This window comes from Salmo trutta, chromosome 21 (genome assembly GCF_901001165.1).
Source record: "Salmo trutta chromosome 21, fSalTru1.1, whole genome shotgun sequence".
Lineage (NCBI taxonomy): Eukaryota > Metazoa > Chordata > Actinopteri > Salmoniformes > Salmonidae > Salmo > Salmo trutta.
This window is the reverse complement of record NC_042977.1, coordinates 22,545,918-22,568,037: the sequence shown is the minus strand read 5'-3', so window position 1 is coordinate 22,568,037 and position 22,120 is coordinate 22,545,918. Positions and strand designations below refer to the sequence as shown.

Sequence of the window (22,120 nt, the reverse complement as noted above, 5' to 3'; positions counted from 1 at the left end):
GTTTGGGCAGATTCAGATTGTAATTTCCAACTGTTTTCTGCTGAGATGAGGTGAACTATTCATTGTGTCAGGCTTGTGAATGATGCTATTGTTTTTGAGAGAAGCACAAGGCTACTGGCACTAAGCGGTAAACCCAGTTTGCTTTAAAAAGGTCAAACTGCCTTTTTGAATAATATAATGCAGTCCTTATTCAGTATTTTCATGGTTTTGCATGGCTATAGGCATGTAAGAAAGGAAAAGAGGCTTTCATATGGTGTTGCTCAGAGGTTTGTGTGAAGTTCTGCATAGAAATAAGGGCAAATAGTAAGGTTTCATCGTGGCATTATGAAATAAGTATGTGCTGTAGCTTCATGATGATCGTAGGCTTAGATGATAAAAGTATGCCAATTGATACAGAGGAATGTAACAAAATGCATAATCATATGAGTTCATATTTAAACATCTTCATTTTTTATTTCAATTCATATTTAGCATTTTGTTATGTATGAAAAGCTGATTTGGAAGTGGACATTTTTTAGTGCAGAGTAATCGTCATGGTCTGTATCTCAGTGTGAATGCCCAGGTGGGAGGAAAGCTTATTTTTGGGAGTGGAACAAAAATGATTGTGGAGACACGTAAGTTTAATATATTTATTGCTTAAATACTGAATGAAATGCATTTTCAACAGCAGAAAATATGGTATTATTTGGATTTAACCCCAAAAACTCAGAGTTAATATATTTTTAAAAAGTTTACAAAACATTCTGTGTTCATACAATGTTTTTTTTATTTTGATGTTTTTCCATTAGGTAACTAAAACCTAATAGTCAAAAGTTACTTAAAATAGTGACTTAAAATGTCTACTCAGGAACTCTGGGCAAATCAGATTTTTAGTGAGCAAGAATACACTGTGTGACAAGAACAAGTGACAAAATTACTTTTGCACGTGGGACTCAACTGTTTGTAGAGAAAGGTGAGATTATTTCAAGTATAACATCACTGGGACTTTTCCTTAACAACTACTGTTATTAAATACATATTGAGATACACAACTCAGGTAACAGTAGCCTAAACTAACTACAGTGTTGGCTTTGTGTGGATAAAGGGCAGAACATCTATTCAAATGACAACCTAAAGTTGGTTTGTTGAGTGATTTCAAGATATATCTGAGAGTGAGTTAAAAATGCATTGTCTCGTCTGAAGACTTACAGTGTTATATAAGTGCACAACAAACTGCAGTAATTGTACTGCAGTTTAATGCTGTGTGAATACTGGGACTACAGGAAAACTTGTGTTTGGTAGTGGAACCAAACTGTTCATAAATACTGGTAGGTGATGTATCCATCATCATAATTTAAACTTATTTGTTTATTTTTAGCATTGATTTAATACCGAATCAGTTTGGACAGATTCAGATTGTAATTTCCAACTGTTTTCTGCTGAGATGAGATAACCAATGCATTTGGAGTTTATATACTGGTGTGTTAGGCTGTGTGAATGATGTCGGTACAAAGATCATTTTTGGGAGAGGCACAAGGCTACTAGTATTAAGCAGTAAGTACAGTTTGCTTTAGAAAGAAGGTCAAACTGCCTTTTTGAAAACTATCATGCAGTCCTTGTTCAGTATTTTCATTGTTTTGAATGTCTATAAGCATGTAAGAAAGGAAAAGAGGCTTTGATATGGTGTTGCTCAGAGGTTTGTGTGAAGTTCTACATAGATATAAGGACAGATATTAAGGTTTCATCATGGCATTATGAAATAAGTATGTGTGTGGTAACTTCATTAGGCTTAGCTGATAAAATAATTCCAATTCATTCAGTAGAATGTAGCAAAAAGCATTATAATATCACTTAATATTTAAACATTTAAAGTTTTAATTTCAGTCCATATTTAGCATTTTGTTATCTATGAAAAGATGATTTGGAAATGGTACATTTTTAGTGCAGAGTAATCGTCATGGTCTGTATCTCAGTGTGAATGACCAGGGGGGAGTAAAGCTTATTTTTGGGAGTGGAACAAAAATTATTGTAGAGACACGTAAGTTTAATATATTTCTCGCTTAAATACTGAATGAAATGTATTCCCAACAGTAAAATATATGGAATTATTTGGATTTAACCCCAAAAACTCACTTAATGTTCTCTTAAAAAGTTAACAAAATGTTCTATGTTGCTACATTTTACTTTTTTGGATGTTGTTTCCATTGGGTAACCAGAACTTAATAGTGAGAAGTTACTTAAAATAGTGACTTAAAATGTCTAGTCAGGAACTCTGGGCAAATCAGGTTTTTAGTGAGCAAGAATACACTGTGTGACAAGAACAAGTGACAAAATTACTTTTGCACGTGGGACTCAACTGTTTGTAGAGAAAGGTGAGATTATTTCAAGTATAACATCACTGGGACTTTTCCTTAACAACTACTGTAATTAAATACATATTGCGATACACAACTCAGGTAACAGTAGCCTAAACTAACTACAGTGTTGGCTTTGTGTGGATAAAGGGCAGAACATCTATTCAAATGACAACCTAAAGTTGGTTTGTTGAGTGATTTCAAGATATATCTGAGAGTGAGTTAAAAATGCATTGTCTCGTCTGAAGACTTACAGTATTATATAAGTGCACAACAAACTGCAGTAATTGTACTGCAGTTTAATGGTGTGTGAATACTGGGTCAGCAGGAAAACTTGTATTTGGTAGTGGAACCAAACTGTTCATAAATACTGGTAGGTGATGTATCCATCATAATCATTTAAACTTATTTTTATATTTTTTTTGTACTGATTTTATACTGAATCAGTTTGAACAGGTTGTAATTTGAAGTGTTTTATGCTGAGATGAGATGACCAATGCATTGGGAGTTTATATACTGGTGTGTTAGGCTGTGTGAATGATGCCGGTACAAAGATCATTTTTGGGAGAGGCACAAGGCTACTAGTATTAAGCAGTAAGTACAGTATTTTCATGGTTTTGCATGTCTATAAGCATGTGAAATAATAAGCTTCGATATAGTGTTGCTCAGAGGTTTGTGTGAAGTTCTACGTAGAAATAAGGACAGAAATGAAGGTTTAATTATGGCATTATGAAATAAGTATGTGTGTGGTAACATCATGATGACTGTAGCCTTACATGATCAAGTATGCTGATTGATACAGAGTAATGTGACAAAATGCATTACACTATTGGTGTGGTACGAGCTTAAAATCTTCACATCTATAAAAGGTTAATTGATTATTTACCATTTCCTGTAATTTACCTTGTTAGAATGATTACATATTGGTAGTTGGTCTACCCTCTATCACACGCACATTTTAGAGTATTTGGTAAGGTGTGTAGCTCAGTGTGTCTGCCCAGGGGGGATACAAGCTTATTTTTGGAAGTGGAACTAAAGTGATTGTAGAGACACGTAAGTAAAATCTGTAATTCACTGTAAATATACTGTACATGAAGTAGAGGGAGTTAATATAAAAAACATCACACTATTTTAAAACACTATTCCATTATTTTGTCATGTTCGAATTTGGCATCTGGTTTTTAGCTGGTAACAAAACACTGTGTGACAAGGGGGAATAGTAACAGGATTATGTTTGGATATGGAACCCAATTGTTAGTTGAATCTGGTAAGTAAAACAAAATACTGTGTGATGGTAACAGGCTTATCTTTGGAAATGGAACCCAAATGTTAGTTGAATCTGGTAAATAAAACAAAATACTGCGCATTTTTACAACTTCCTAATAAGTTGTTCATGAGAAATAAGGACGTTTAGAAAAATGAAAAGAAGACCATCGAGTAAAGCATGTTGTAAATGTATTGCAATGTACCACTGTGTGTCTAACTCTGGAGGGAAGCTTACATTTGGTACAGGAACAAAGCTAATAATTGAGACAAGTAAGAACCTCTATTCATTCATTGATTAAGTTATTGTTTTGATTTCTTTAAATGTCCATTGGATTTTAAACTAGAAACAAATATCTCCCTAAAATGAGTATATAACTGTATCAAAAAGTCTTCTTGGTAAGGGGTTATGCCTGTATTCATTCCAATCATTTGATTAATTGATATACAGAGCATCAATTGAATTGTTTATTTTGTTCAAGGGGGGTGCTGTAACTCCTGAGGTCTGGTGTCAACTCCAGCAATTCAGATTTTAGGGGTGCAGTTGAGCTATTTATGATGTGCTTGAACCAGTGAAATTAGTCAAACAAACGTTTTTACCTTATATAATATTATCTAAGAAAGAGAGATCTACATTTGTCATGAGAAAACATGTCAATATGGCATTCTTGATGATGTAGTGATTATGTAATCAATTGTAAGGAATTGACCTAAAACAGACTAAAATAGACTTAAAACATAGCTATTAGTGAATATAATGAAATCTATATTAGTTGTTATATTCTTCATTCAACCTCAATTTGTTGAATACAAACTATGAGCATCTTTTCAGCATAGACAGTGTACAGTTTATGTTGTGTGGATTCATGTTGTGTGACTTCTGGAGCTGGTTCTGGCAAGCTTATCTTTGGGACAGGCACCAGATTACTTATTGAATCCAGTAAGTTCATACATTTCCCCCTTCACTCAGTAATCAGTAATAAAATGCATTTAATATTTGAAAATTGTAGTGAAATATTACTTTATACAGGCCTATGTAAAAGAGGGTGAAATAGATTTGAATATACTGAAAGACAGGTAGCTATTGCAATGATCAATAAGTCCACCATGTTCACCATAGTTAGCTACGGTAGGACATGGATATATAAGTGTGTGACTGTGGGACAAAAGTTAGTGTTTGGAAAAGGATTAAAGTTAACTGTATGTGCCTGAGATATTTTTCAAAACAAAATAACTACCCCAAAAACATACATTATGTCAAAATATGCTTCAATATGTTGTGCTTCAATTAGAGTCAGATAGTCAGTCAATAAAAACGGTGTGTTTAAAAATCACTCCATGACAAATTGCTATGGTTATTAACACTGTGTAATACGGGAATAAATGCATACTTGGTCAAGGAACAAAGCTGATCATTCACTCAAGTAAGTGAAAATTCATTAATAATATGACATGAATCATAGTTGGGTCATTTAAGAATACAATAACATAAGCAAAATACAAAAACAAACTATATAACAGTGTATTCACTGTATGTGAATATTGATTATGATGAGTTAGAAGCTCTGCTGTTGGGGGTCTGCTGTTTTTGTTAAGCCTTTAGTTAGTGTGTGAATACTGGAACCCAAAAGCTGATCTTTGGAAGTGGAACAACAGTTTTTGTGGAATCAAGTAAGATTTAAAACAGATATTAAAACTGTAGCTCATACTTATACCAATCCTTCACCTTAAAATGGTTTGTCTGACCACGTATATGTGTTGTAAAATGATAGTATTACTCCCAAAGTATTCTAAATGCAATATCTTACATTTTCTCTTGAAATAGTTATATAAATAAGCTTCCCAAATGTTCTCCAAAGAGGACCTCTAGACGTGGTATTGATTATTATTCTGTGAACATTAATCCATTGATCATTATCTTGATAAAATGCTGCAGAATATGGTTTAATAGATATGTTACGTCATTGAAATAAGATCACAGATCCACAATTCTGATAAACACAAAATAATCATGTTTTTACTATTTTCAAGGTATTATTTCAGTGAATGTCCACTTATTAAAGACATTCTAGGTTTATGCTATGTGGGTTCTTGATGTGTGACTCAAGGAGCCAACAAAATCATCTTTGGAACAGGCACAAAAGTAATAGTTAACTCAAGTAAGTTCATTTCAATATTGTGTTAAAGATCGTTTGGACAAATCACGTCATTAGGTAATTAATTGAAATGCAAAACAGACATTTAGACCTTAAAAGTTATCCAAAAAGTGTCAAATCAGTCTGTTGTTTTTCTATTGAGTGATTCACACAGTTTTAATTGACTATAAACAAGGTATTGTTTCAGTGAACAAATCAATTCCCTAGCAGATGAGAACAATATTTTGCTAAGAGGTTTATGTAATGTGGGTTCTTGTTGTGTGAATACGGGTGGATTCAAAATCATCTTTGGGACAGGCACACAATTAATAGTGAACTCAAGTAAGTTATATTTTTTTATCAGTCCATAGTTTTGTGAACTAATGTATAACAAGTTAATGTATGCAAACTGATAGAATTATTCAACCAAAATGTAAAGACCATTTGTGTCCGAAGTTGTGTCCATGAGTAATTGCTAAGGAATATAACACTGTGTGACAAGCACGAACAAAGTCATATTTGGTCAAGGAATAAAGCTGACTATTAACTCACGTAAGTGCAAATGCAATTTAAAAGACTGGATTAATCATGGTTGTGCAATTTAACAAGTGTGCAAACTTTCACATTATAAAAACAATATTATGTTAGTATTTATTAGTGGTATTTGGAAGTAGAACAACAGTGTTACGGATAACCAGATTCTCAACTTCAGATAAAGACGACAAAATAATCAGGCAAAATCATTTTGGGGGGGAAAAAAATCTGAACTGTTTAAAGAGTTTCAGTGTATTTTTTAAGTGAAACGCTCTTAGCCTTAGAAGATGGACTAGTATTTTGCTAAAAAGTTTATGTAATGTGGGTTCATGTTGTGTGACTACTGTCAGCAAAGTCATCTTTGGGACAGGCACAAAATTCATATTTGACTCAAGTAAGTTCATTAAATTAATCACATTAGTGACTAAAACCTTAGTGGCCTATTTACATAGATTTACACATGCAGACACCAAATACAGTGCAGTAACATGTTACATAGTACTACAGCTTTTATACCTGATCGTTTTTTGTGCTAATTGATAATGTGCTATTTGTTTTTATTCCAACTATCAGTAGTCAAAGTCAGAGTTGGGGGCCGGTTACACTTCATTCCAGTCAATTCAGGTCGTAAAATAAAATGTCAGATCAATCATTTAAAAATCATAATTGAAAATAAATATCCCTTTTAATTTCTTGAATTGTAATTTACTTTCATTTCCTTAATTGACTGAATTTACCTCATTCTTGTAAGCAAAGACCATGTACAGTTTATGTCATGTGGATACATACTGTGTGACTACTGGAGGTGGTGACAAGATTGTCTTTGGGACAGGCACAAGATTAATAATTGAATCCAGTAAGTAAATTATTTTATTGTGCCAATAATCACTGTCTAAAAGTTATACTAGATTCAACAGATTTAACACAAGTTAGGATAAATACCTGCCTTTTGAATGATCGAGGTTAATTTAAAAAAAAATCCATAATGTTGTAAAACAAGTCCATGTATGCAAACAGAGATTTAATCAACCAAAATCTAAAGACCATTTGTGTCCCAAGTTGTGTCCATGAGTAATTGCTAAGGGATATAACACTGTGTGACAAGTGCGAACAAAGTCATATTCGGTCAAGGAACAAAGCTGACCATTGACTCACGTAAGTGCAAATGCAATTTAAAATATTGGATTAATCATGGTTCTGCAACCTTTCACATCATTAAAACTATATTATATGAATATTTATTAGTGATATTTGGAAGTAGAACAACAGTGTTAGGGATAACCAGATTCTCAACTTCAGACAAAGACAAAATAATCACGCAAATATTATTTGAATGTAACAGAAGCACTGTTGTTCCAGCTTTGTTTAGTTGTATATTGTTGCAGCTCACTAAGATCTGTCTTGTTACTGTGTAAGAAAAGGTCCTTCATAGATATTGTTCAAGGCAGATGCGTTGTGTGACTCTGTCAAGCAGTAAAGTCATTTTTGGAACAGGGACCATACTAATTATTGAAACCAGTAAGTAGTACATAATTTGTCTAGTGCCCCAAACATGCAGAAAATAAGTAGTCCAATTAATCAAGTCATCGTTTAACCTGAAAACAACATCGTATGAGTGATTAGTAACATTAAGGCTCATATTATGAAGTAGTTACTGGGAAATACTGTGATTACAAATCAAATGTTAAGTTTAAGGATCCATAAATCAAAGTACTTTTGCTTTATAGTTTATGTGCTGTGGGTTCATGTTGTGTGACTACTGGTGTTGGCACCGGTAAAATTATCTTTGGGACAGGCACACAATTAACAGTTGACTCAAGTAAGTTCATTTTTAATATTGTTTAAATATTGTTTGAATATTGGGGAAAACAATTAAAATCCATGTAACAGATTAGTCTGAGCTGAGTTGATATACCATAAAATAGCCTACTCTATGGTATCGCATCCACATAGCATATTGATTGAATGTCCAATATTACTCATATACTGTAGATGGAAAAAAGTTACTTGTAGTTCTAGCTTTGTTTTTAAAATGACGTATTGGTGAAGCTGACTAAGATCTGTGCTGTTGCTGTGTCCGAAAATGTGGATCAATGACCAAACTGATTATTAAACCAGTAAGTATTACATTGAGAATAGCTTTTGATCACAAAACATGTAGAAAGAGAATAGTTAGTGACATCGTCTTATCCCTTTGGTCCAACAAGCCAGATCATTGTTTAATCGTATTGATGTTGTTGCAAAGTTTCTCATATAATGAGGCAGTTTATGGTAAATAATGTGATTACACAGAAACAGACAAACAATGTTGGCAATAAAGATGAATAATTGATATCATATCCATATTTTAAAAGAGCAATTTTCAAAGTGATCCAAATGTGTATGAAATCAAAAAAATCCAAGTCCATCGTTCCTATGTTAAACTGATCCACACAGTATTTGGCCTAATGTTTTCAGTCTGATTCACAGTGAACTCATTTCCCACTACTTAGAAGATGAATTAGTCTTGTGATAAAAGTTTTATGTATTGTGAGTTCATGTTGTGGGACTAGTGGTGGATTCAACCAAATCATCTTTGGAACAGGCACAAAACTAATAGTTGATACGAGTAAGTTTGTATTTCAAAATTATTTGGGGGGGCAAAAAAGCTAAACTGTTTCAGTGTATTTTCCAGTTAAATGCTCTTAGCCTTTATAAGACGAACTAGTCTTTTGTTAAAGGTTTATGTAATGTGGGTTCATGTTGTGTGACTACTGCTGGAGTCAACAAAGTCATCTTTGGGACAGGCACAAAATTAATAATTGACTCAAGTAAGTTCATTAAATGAATCACATTAGTGACAAAAAGCTTAAAAGGTGGTCTATTTACATTGTACTACAGGTGTTATACCTGTTTGTTTTTTGTGCTAATTGATCATGTGCTATGATGTTTTTATTCCAACTACGAGTAGTTCAAGTCAGAGTTGGGGGCCGGTTACACTTCATTATAGTCAATTCAGGTAGTAAAACTACATTTCAGATCAAGAGTTAAAAAATTATAATTGAAAATAAACGTCCCTTTTTAAATTATTAAATGGTCATTTCCTGAATTGACTGAATTGACCTAATTCTTGTAAGCATAGACCCTGTACAGTTTATGTCATGTGGAATCATGCTGTGTGACTACTGGAGTTGGTGACAAGATTATTTTTGGGACAGGCACAAGATTAATAATTCAATCCAGTAAGTTAATACTTTTTTTTGTTCATTGTGCCAGTAATCACAGTCTAAATGTTATACTAGATTTAACAGAAGGTTTGAACAAGTTATGGCTATTGAATTTGTTTAATGAGTTTTTAGTGTTGTAAAAAAAGCATGCAAACTGATAGATTTAGTCAACCAAAATGTAAAGACCATTTATGTACATGAGAAATTGTTAAGGTGTCAAGCACTGTGTGACAAGTGGGAGCAAAGTCATATTCGGTCAAGGAACAAAGCTGACCATTGAGTCACGTGAGTGCAAATGTAAATTAAAATAATGGATTAATCATGGTTCTGCAATTTAACAAGTGTGTAACCCTTCACATTATAAAAACAATATTATGTTAGTATTTATTAGTGGTATTTGGAAGTAGAACAACAGTGTTAGGGATAACCAGATTCTCAACTTCAGACAAAGACAAAATAATCAGGCAAAATCATTTTGGGAGGGAAAGAAATGTTTACAGATTCTCAACGTATCTATTGTTGCAGCTCACTAAAATCTGTCTTGTTACTGTGTAAGAAAAGGTCCTTCATAGATATTGTTCAAGGCAGATGCATTGTGTGACTTAAACAAGCAGAAAAGTAATCTTCGGAACAGGGACCAAACTAGTTATTGAAACCAGTAAGTATTACATCAATAGCGCCCCAAACATGCAGAAAAATTGTAGTTAGGGACATTGCCATGTCTCTTCAGTCCAACAAAGCAAGTCATTGTCTCATCTTACTGATATGGTAACAGAGGCTCACAACAAGAAGTACTTACTGGAATAAAATTTTTAAAAAGATCTGACTTAAAGAATCCATAGATCAAAGTAATTTTGCTGCATAGTAGTTTATGTAATGTAGGTTCGTGTTGTGTGACTACTGGTGGCCTCGATAAAATCATCTTTGGGACAGGCACAAAATTAATAGTTGACTCAAGTAAGTTCACTTTTTATAAACATGCAATGTTGAGGAAAAAGATTCTAAACTGTGTACAAGTTCAGTATATTTTTCAGTGTAGTATTTTCACCATTCTTAAAATATGAACTACAGTATTCTTTTGTCAAAAGGTTTATGTAATGTGGGTTCTAGTTGTGTGACTACTGATGGCCGAAAAATCCTCTTTGGATCAGGCACAAAATTAATAGTCGACTCAAGTAAGTTCATTTAATTCAATATTCATGTAATGTAAGGGGAAGGGGTCAAAGTTGAGTGTCAACTCAAGTAAATTCACATTACTGCACATACATTGTCAATTATTTTAGGATCGCTGTTAATTTATAATATTTCTAAATATTACTGGGAAATAATGTACAAATCAAATGTTGAGTTGAAGGATCCGTAAATCAAGGTACTTTTGCTTTATAGTTTATGTGCTGTGGGTTCATGTTGTGTGACTGCTGGTGGTGGCAACAGTAAAATTATCTTTGGGGCAGGCACACAATTAATAGTTGACTCAAGTAAGTTCATTTTTAATATTGTTTTATATATTTTCAGTGTGTTTTTACAGCTAAGTTTCACCATTATTAGAGGATGAACTAGTATTTTGCCAAAAGGTTCATGTAATGTGAGTTGTAGTTGTGACTGATGGCCTAAAAATAATGTTTGGATCAGGTACAAAAATAATTGTTGACTCAAGTAAGTTCATTTAATTGAATATTTATGTCATGTTGGGGTAATGTAACAATGTTGAATGTCAATTTAAGTAAGTGTATAAACAAGATAGTGGGATTAAGTGTCATAAATCTAGTGTGTTTTATGAAACAAATCATATTTAACAGTGCTTTAGGTAAGGTTGAGAATTAGTTAACTAGGTTGATCTCTTGAAAAATAAATATTCTGTAGATCAATCAATAAACAATATTTTAATTGTCAATCTTCTAAACAAATATTGGATGTAGATGGAAGAGTGATTAAATATCTAATTGGATTAATCCGGAGACTTAATTTATATATACCTAACATTATTTAAGCAAGATAATCTTTATTACAGTATGCATGCTGCATACAATTACTTTTTGGTTAAGGCCCAATCATTGTGTGACTGACTCTGGACTGAAGAAGGTCATTTTTGGAACAGGAATTGAATTGATCATTGAAACCAGTGAGTAATTCCTGACCTTGGTAGATTCTGTTAATCACAGATGACACAACACATCACGCTGATGATTTATGGCAATGTTAAAGGAACTCAATGTGTTTGAAGGGAAATTATCAACAACCTAAATCAGTCTGATTTAAAAACAGTATCCTACTTCGCAAACATTTTAAAGTAAAATATTTGAGTGGTCCCAATCCCAGTGTTTCTGTTATGTCGTATGAATGTTGGGACACAAAGACTGATCTTTGGCAGTGGAACGACACTGTCAATACAATCTACTAAGGAACTACATTTCACTCACCATTTCACATTTCTGAAAATACTTTTACTTTACAGAAATAAAATGTTGAATCTGATATTTCTTACAATAACAATCAAATACTACCATACATTCTAAGTCCTTGTCTCTGACAAGCCTTGCATTTTAAACTGATTACACTAAATTGGTGAAGATGGTTATTGATCAGGCTTGATGTATTGTGTGACTGCATCTGGGATCCAGAAAGTCCTATTTGGATCTGGAACTAAACTATTCATTGAGACAAGTGAGTGCTTCTAGCTGATTATACACGGGAGATACTGTATATACTTTCTATTGTAAAAAATAACACAAATTATACTATCCCACTACTATAATATGTGTTTATACTGTATATTTACAGTGCAGACACCCAAATAATCAATGTAATCCAACCAAACTACCATGATTATGTTGTCTCCTTTGTAATACAATTTTGTTTAAACTAGACAGTAACTTGTACCAGTAATTGCTAAGATTTGCAACAATGTGTGACTTATGGAGACAGCAAAGTTATATTTGGACTTGGCACAAAGATGTTTTTTTCCCCAATAAGTATTCCAAATATATTCCAAGTACATAACATTTTCAAAAAAGGATTGCAAAAAAACCTCAACGTTTTTTGATCGGCCATGTGTGAATGATGGAACATGGAATCTGATCTTTGGAAGTGGAACACAACTATTTATAGAATCTAGTAAGATAATCTTTTACCACTTCCATCAAGAGAATATCAATTCGTTACAAGTCTTGTTTGTTACACAAATGCAAATGTAAATGTCCTCATATACACTAGAAAGCATGCAATCCTCAAATTCAAAACAATCAACTCTCAACATTCCTTGCTTTCTAATGTAATATGATGTACGATGTCTGTTAAGACATTTTTTTCATGCATGAAATGCTTCTAAACAAATAGACAAGCAAAATAGTATAGGGATATATTTACCCACTGTCCGAACATATTCATAAAAAAACATTTAGTAACAACTGATATGGAAATGATTCTGTAGATGCATTTATGGATGTTTTAGAAACCATCACACAATTCTAATCTGAAGTAGATTGTGAAGTAGGTTATTGTTGAGGTCTAATTCAATGTGTGATTACTAACAACCAGAAAGTCGTATTTGGAGCAGGAACTAAATTGGTAATTGAAACAAGTGAGTATTTATATATATATATATATATATATATATATATATATATATATATATATACACACATTCATTTGACAGCAGAAACAAACCTTTATTGGGTTCATTTGTAATGATGCAGTGGGTATTGAACATTTCAAATGATGTGAATGATGGATGGAACAAAATCTACTTTGGGCAGGTTACTGAAGTTATTGTTCAGCCAGGTTGAAATGATATTATCTTTATCAGAAATTAGTGTAGCAGTGAGAGTATTGACAATCTTGATAAAATATATATGGAAAATAAATCTTACTGTAGGCCTATGATCAGATGGTCAGTGAAATCATGTCAACAGGTAGTGTTTTTGTCATGAGGCCATTGGCTGTGTGAATACTGGAAATAAGATCATATTTGGAGTTGGAACCCAACTAATTATACAATCAAGTAAGTTCATGAAAATGTATCAAACAATCAATTAATTTTATTACATTCAATAAATTGATTTACAGAGCATCAAATTGTTAATTTTGTTAGAAAGTGGTGCTGTAACTACTGAGCTCTGGTGTAAACCCCATCATTTTCAGATGTTACAATTTTGGGGGTGCAGTTGAGCTAATTCTGTGTACTTCAGCCAGTAAAATAAGTCAAACAAGCTTTGTTACTTCATATAATACAATCAAAGAAAAAGGTCTATATTTTTACCATGAGAAAACATGTCAAAATGGCATTCTTGATTAAGTAATCTATTTTTGTTTTGAATTTACATAAACCAGGCTGTAATAGGCTCAGAACATAGCTGGTAGTGAATATCATTACATCTATATTAGTTATTATATTCTTCATTCAACCTCAATTTGTTGAATACAAACTATGAGCATCTTTTCAGCATAGACAGTGTACAGTTTATGTTGTGTGGATTCATGTTGTGTGACTACTGGAGGTGGTTTTGGCAAGCTTATCTTTGGGACAGGCACCAGATTACTTATTGAATCCAGTAAGTTCATACATTTTCCCCCTTCACTCAATTACCAGTATCAAAATGCATTTAATATTTGGTGGATTGAACATTTTAGTGAAATATTAGGTTATTGCAGTTAATATATTATGCTAAAGAGTGAGAAATACATTTTAGTATATAATGCAAGACAGAGGTAGCTATTGCAATGATCAATAAGTCCACCATGTTCACCATAGTTAGCTACTGTAGGCTGTTTCTGTATGGCAATACAACAGTGTGTGACTGTGGGACAAAAGTTAGTGTTTGGAAAAGGAACAATGTTAACTGTATCAACAGGTAAGCAAAATCCATTCCCAACTGGTACATATAGATTCAATATAATTTTTATGATAGTAAATTGTGCCTGGGATATTTTTAAAAACCAATTAACGACCACAAAAACATATATTTTGTCAATGTGTTTCAATATGTTGCTTTAATAAGAGTCAGATAGTCAGTCAAAGTGTGTGTTTTAAAGTTCTCCATGAGCAATTGCTATGGTATCTAACACTGTGTGTAATACGGGAATAAATTCATACTTGGTCAAGGAACAAAGCTGATCATTGACTCAAGTAAGTGAAAATACATGTTGAAATATTAATTATAGTTGGATCATTTAATTAAGAATACAATCACATAGAAGAATACAACAACAAACTATATAACCGTGTATTCACTGTATGTGAATATTGATTATGATGAGTTAGAAGCTCTGCTGTTGGGGGTCTGCTGTTTTTGTTAAGCCTTTAGTTAGTGTGTGAATACTGGAACACGTACGCTGATCTTTGGAAGTGGAACAACAGTTTTTGTGGAATCAAGTAAGATTTAAAACAGATATTAATACTGTTGCTCATATTTGACTAATCCTTCACCTTAAAATGATGTCTCAGTCTGACCTCTGACCTGTATGTGTTGTAAACTGGTATTATTACTCCTAAAGTATTCTAATTACAAAATCTTACATTTTCCCTTGAAAGAATGATCTGAATAAGCTTCCCAAATGTTCTCCAAAGAGGACCTCTAGACGTGGTATTGATTATTATCCTGTGAACATTAATCCATTCATCATTATCTTGATAAAATGCTGTAGAATATGGTTTAATAGATATGTTACGTCATTGCAAGTAGATCACAGATCCACAATTCAGATAAAGACAAAATAATCATACTTTGGTCTATTTTCAAGGTATTATTTCAGTGAATCGTCCACTTATTAGAAGACATTCTAGGTTTATGCTATGTGGGTTCTTGATGTGTGACTGGTGCAGCCAACAAAATCATCTTTGGAACAGGCACAAAAGTAATAGTTAACTCAAGTAAGTTCATTTTCAATATTGTGTTAAAGAACTTTAGGACAACCCACATCATGAGGTAGTTTGAATTGTAATGAAATGTTTTAAACAGACATTTATGTTTAAAAAGTGATTTGAAAAAGTGCAAAATGAGTCTTTATAAATCGACTGTTTTTCTGTTGAATGATCCACACAGTTTTAATTTACTATATTCAAGGTATAATTTCAGTGAAGAAATCCATTCCCTAGCAGATGAGAACATTGTTTTTGTTAAGAGATTGATGTAATCCACATTCAACATTACTCAGATGGAAAAAAAGTTACTTGTAGTTCCAGCTGTGTATATAAAATGACATGTTGTTGCTGACTAAGATCTGGGCTGTTGCTGTGTCAGAAAAAGGTCCTTCATAGTTTTTGTTTGTCAAAAAGGAGGCAAATATGAGGCAATAAGGATGGATAAACAATTTATATTAGATCCATATCTTAAAAGAGCAATTTTCAAAGTGTCCCAAATGTGTACAAAATCTAACAAATCCAAATATACACGACAAAGACCAGAAGAGTAATAAACAAGAACAACATAAGATATTATATTCAATTCAAAATACAAATAAAATAGGAGTTATATATAGGAAAGACACCAAGAGACAACAAAAACACTATTTACACACTATTCATATATACATATTCTTATATACAGTACAGTTAAAATAGATCTTTAGAAAGATGAGGCACTGTGATACACAATTTGGTGTTACAGTACTTTACTGTAATACCTGTTTTCTGTGCCAATTATAACTCTGAGATGTTTGTTGTTATTCCAACAAGTATGAATCAAAATCAGAGTTGTGGCTGAATACATTCCATTATAATCAATTGAGGGAAAACAGTTTAGTTTATGTAATGTGAATTCATACTGTGTGACTGTTGGAGGTGGTAACAAGATTATCTTTGGGACAGGCACAAGATTAATACTCAAATCCAGTAAGTTCATTATTTTCTGTGCGTTGTGCCAATAATCACCATCTAAATGTACTAGATTGAACAGATTTAAGTTAGGATAAATACATGGGTATTCAACGATCGAGGTTAATTAGATGTTTTTTTAATGAGTCCATAGTGTTCTGCACTAATGTAAAACAAGTGAATATATGCAACCTGATAGAATTAGTCAACCAAAATACCAGCTAGTTCTTCATGAGTAATTAATAAGTGATCTAACATTGTGTGACAAGTGCGAACAAACTTATATTCAGTCAAGGAATAAAGGTGACTATTGACTCATGTAAGTGTGCAACATAACATCATAAAAACATCAACAGGCCTACTAATGTTGATCATACTGGAATTGGAACAACAGTATTTACGTATAACCAGTTCCTCAACTTAAAATAAAGACAAAATAATCACCCAAATATTACTTGAATGTAACAGAAGCACTGTAGTTCCAGCTTTGTTTAGTTGTATATTGTTGCAGCTCACTAAGATCTGTCTTGTTACTGTGTAAGAAAAGGTCCTTCATAGATATTGTTCAAGGCAGATGCATTGTGTGACTCAAACAAGTAGGAAAGTAATCTTTGGAACAGGGACCAAACTAATTATTGAAATCAGTAAGTATTACATCAATAATTTGTCTTTAGCGCCCCAAACATGCAGAACATTTTTTGTTTGTGACATTGCCATGTCCCTTCGGTCCAACACACCAAGTCATTTTTTCATCTTATTGATATGGTAACATAAAGGCTCACAACAAGAAGTACTTACTGGGAAATAATGTGATTCCAAATCAAATGTTGAGTTCAAGGATCCAAAGATCAAAGTTACTTTGCTTTGCAGTTAATGTACTGTGGGTTCATGTTGTGTGACTACTGGTGGCAATTATAAAATTATCTTTGGGAAAGGCACACAACTGATAGTTGACTCAAGTAAGTTCATTTTTTATATCAATTTAATGTTGAGGTAAAAAATAATCTAAACTGTGTACAAAATCTGTATATTTTTCAGTGTAGTATTTTCACCATTCTTAAAATATGAACTACAGTAGTCTTTTGTCAAAAGGTTTATGTAATGTGGGTTCTAGTTGTGTGACTACTGATGGCCGAAACATCCTCTTTGGATCAGGCACAAAATTAATAGTCGACTCAAGTAAGTTCATTTAATTCAATATTCATGTAATGTAAAGGGGAAGGGGTCAAAGTTGAGTGTCAACTCAAGTAAATTCACATTACTGCACATACATTGTCAATTATTTTAGGATCGCTGCCAATTTATAATATTTCTAAATATTACTGGGAAATAATGTACAAATCAAATGTTGAGTTGAAGGATCCATAAATCAAGGTACTTTTGCTTTATAGTTTATGTGCTGTTGGTTCATGTTGTGTGACTACTGGTGGCAACAGTAAAATGATCTTTGGGACAGGCACACAATTAATAGTTGACTCAAGTAAGTTCATTTTCAATATTGTTTTATATAGTTTCAGTGTGTTTTCCAGCTAAATTTCACCATTATTAGAGGATGAACTAGTCTTTTCCAAAAGGTTCATGTAATGTGAGTTGAAGTTGTGTGACTGATGGCCTAAAAATAATGTTTGGATCAGGTAGTAAATTAATTGTTGACTCAAGTCCATTTAATTCAAGTATTGAAGTAATGTTGGTAGAATGGAACACAGTTTAATGTCAATTTAAGCAAGTGCATGAACAAGATAGTGGTGTTAATCGTCATAAATGTAGTGCGTTTTATGAATGTCTGACAGTATTTGAAAGAAAATAACACAATTAAGAGTGGCGAACATGGTCTCTCTGTGATCGTTTTTGTTGAGACAGTTTTTAGTGTGTGAATGTTGGAGCAGGAAAGCTCATCTTTGGGAGTGGAACATCACTATCTATAGAGACAAGTAAGAAACAAAACATATTAAATTTGCCTTATATGTGGTTTAGGAAATGTATTTATTTCATCAACTCTTGAAAAATAAATATAATGTAGATCAATCAGTCAACATTATTTTAATTGTCAATCTCCTAAACAAATATTGGACAAAGACTGAAGAATGATTCAATATCTAATTGGTTTAATCGAGTAACATTTTTATATACCTACATTTCTTGACACAAGTGAAGCATTATTATAGTATGCATGCTGCATACAAATCGTTTTTGGTTAAGGCCCAAGCAATGTGTGACTGACTCTGGACTGGGGAAGGTCATTTTTGGAGCAGGAATTGAATTGATCATTGAAACCAGTGAGTAATTCCTGACCTTGGTTGATTCACAATACTTTAGGGTGATGATTTATGGCAATGTAAAGTGAACTCAATGTGTTTGAAGGAAAAATATCAACAACCCAAATTAGTTTGACTTAAAAACAGTATCCTACTTCACAAAAATGTTCAAGTTAAACATTGATGAGTGATCCCAATCCACTATAGTGAAAAAGTGTTTCTGTTATGTCATTTATTACTGTGTGAATGATGGGACTCAAAGACTAATCTTTGGAAGGGGAACAACACTGTCAATACAATCTAGTAAGGAACTTAATTTCACTCACCATTTCAAATGTCTGAATTATCTTTACTTAACAGAAGTAATATTTTTCTTATGATAGGAATCAAATACAACCATGTTTCCAAATCAATTATCAAATCATAGACTTTGATTATGTGAAAAGTCCTTCATTTTAAACTGATTACACTAAATTGGTGGAAATTGTTATTGGTCACACAATATCATTGTGTTACTGCATCGGGAATCCAGAAAGTCCCATTTGGATCTGGAACTAAACTATTAATTGAGATACGTTCATTAAAACAATCAGCACACAATTCCTTGTTTTCTAATGTAATATGATGTCTGTTAAGAAATATTTTCTTGCGTTGAATGTTTGTAAAGAAATTGACAAAGTAAATAGTATAGTGACAACATTTACCCACGGTCCAAACATATTTATAGTAATACATTTAGTAACCATTTATATGGACATTATTCTGTAGCTGCATTTATGGATGTTCTACAAGCAATCACACAACTACAACCTGGAGTAGGTTCTTGTTGAGTAATAATTCAATGTGTGAATGCTAACAACCAGAAAGTCATATTTGGAGAAGGAAGTAAATTGATAATTGAAACAAGTGAGTATTTAAAAAATATATGTATTTTAATTAATTTGACAGAAGCAGCAAACCTTTATTTGGTTTATTTGGTATGATGCAGTGGGTATTCAAACGTACAAATTATGTGACTGATGGACGGAACAAAATCTACTTTGGGTTGGGCTCAAAAGTTATTGTTCAGCCAGGTTAAAATTGTATTATCTTTATCATAAATTAGTCAAGCATTGAGAGTATTAACAATCTTGACAAAATATATTTTGAAAATAAATCTTGGTGTAGGCCTATAATCAAATGGTCAGTCAAATCATGTTAACAGGTTGGGTTCTTGTAATGAGGCCATTGGCTGTGTGAATACTGGATATAAGATAATATTTGGAGTTGGAACCCAACTAATTATACAAGCAAGTAAGTTGATGAAAATTAAAACAATATATACTTTATTACATTCAACAAATTGATAGACAGAGCGTCAAATTGTTAATTTTGTTAGAAGAGGGTGCTGTAAACCAAAGCATTTTCAAATGCATTTCAATTTTGGGGTGCAGTTGAGCTAATTCTACAGTATTTGTATTTCAGCCAGTAAAATAAGTCATTCAAGCTTTGTTACTTCATATAATACAATCAAAGAGAAAGAGATCTATTTTTTGTCAATGGAAAACATGTCAGTATTGCATTATGGAGTGATTATATATATTTTTTTATAAATCTACCTAAAACAGGCTGTAATAGGCTCAGAACATACCTATTAGTGAATATCATTACATCTATATTACTTATTATATTCTTCATTCAACCTCAATTTGTTGAATACAAACTATGAGCAGCTTTTCAGCATAGACAGTGTACAGTTTATGTTGTGTGGATTCATGTTGTGTGACTACTGGAGCTGGTTCTGGCAAGCTTATCTTTGGGACAGGCACCAGATTACTTATTGAATCCAGTAAGTTCATACATTTCCACCCTTCACTCAATTATCAGTATCAAAATGCATTTAATATTTAGTGGATTTAACATTTTAGTGAAATATTAGGTGACTGCAATTAATATATTATGCTAAACAGTGAGAAATACATTTTAGTATATAATGCAAGACAGAGGTAGCTATTGCAATGATCAATAAGTCCACCATGTTCACCATAGTTAGCTACGGTAGGACATGGATATATAACAGTGTGTGACTGTGGGACAAAAGTTAGTGTTTGGAAAATTATTAAAGTTAACTGTATCAACAGGTAAGCAAAATCCCTTCCCAACTGGTACACATTAAATAGATTCAATTACATTTTGTGCCCACAAAATAAATAAATAAATGACCACAAAAACATGTTGTTCTTTAATAAGAGTCAGATAGTCAATCAAAAGTGTGTCTTTAAAAGTTCTCTATGAGTAATTGCATCTAACACTGTGTGTCATATGGGAATAAATTCATACTTGGTCAAGGAATAAAGCTGATCATTGACTCTAGTAAGTGAAAATACATGTTGAAATATTAATTATAGTTGGATCATTTAATTAAGAATACACTAACATACAAGAATATGATAACAAACTATATTATGGTGAGTTAGACACTCTGCTTTTGGGGTCTGCTGTTTTTGTTCAGCCTTTAGTTAGTGTGTGAATACTGCCGGACAAAAGCTGATCTTTGGAAGTGGAACAAGAGTTTTTGTGGAATCAAGTAAGATTTAAAACAGATATTAATGCTCTTGCTCATATTTGACTAATCCTTCAATTTAAAATCATGTCTCAGTCTGACCTCTGACCTGTATGTGTTGTGAACTGGTATTATTACCCCCAAAGTATTCTAAATGCAAAATCTTACATTTTCCCTTGAAATATTTATATAAATAAGCTTCCCAAATGTTCTCCAAAGAGGACCTCTAGACGTGGTATTGGTTATTATCCTGTGAACATTAATCCATTCATCATTATCTTGATAGAATGCTGAAGAATATGGTTTAATAGATATGTTACGTCATTGCAAGTAGATAACAGATCCACAATTCAGATAAAGACAAAATAATCATGCTTTGGACTATTTTCAAGGTATTATTTCAGTGAATCGTCCACTTATTAGAAGACATTCTAGGTTTATGCTATGTGGGTTCTTGATGTGTGACTGGTGCAGCCAACAAAATCATCTTTGGAACAGGCACAAAAGTAATAGTTAACTCAAGTAAGTTCATTTTCAATATTGTGTTAAAGAACTTTAGGACAACCCACATCATGAGGTAGTTTGAATTGTAATGAAATGTTTTAAACAGACATTTATGTTTAAAAAGTGATTTGAAAAAGTGCAATATGAGTCTTTATAAATCGACTGTTTTTCTGTTGAATGATCCACACAGTTTTAATGTAGTATATTCAAGGTATTATTTCAGTGAAGAAATCCATTCCCTAGCAGATGAGAACATTGTTTTTGATAAGAGATTGATGTAATCCACATTCAACATTACTCAGATGGAAAGAAAGTTACTTGTAGTTCAAGCTGTGTATATAAAATGACATGTTGTTGCTGACTAAGATCTGGGCTGTTGCTGTGTCAGAAAAGGTCCTTCATAGTTTTTGTTCAAGTCAAAAAGAAGGCAAATATGAGGCAAAAAGGATGGATATTCAATTGATATCAGATCCATATCTTAAAAGAGCAATTTTTAAAGTGTCCCAAATGTGTACAAAATCTAACAAATCCAAATAG

General features: G+C 32.6%; 1 gene segment (V, D, J or C); it reads left to right on the top strand.

The window, feature by feature from the left end:
• Positions 1-272: 272 nt before the first annotated feature.
• LOC115156976 (T-cell receptor alpha chain C region-like) overlaps positions 273-22,120 on the top strand; it is a 52,368-nt gene continuing 30,520 nt past the window's right edge. Inside the window, 1 exon segment of the C gene segment in view lies at positions 273-614. Coding sequence covers positions 599-614 — 16 coding nt within the window.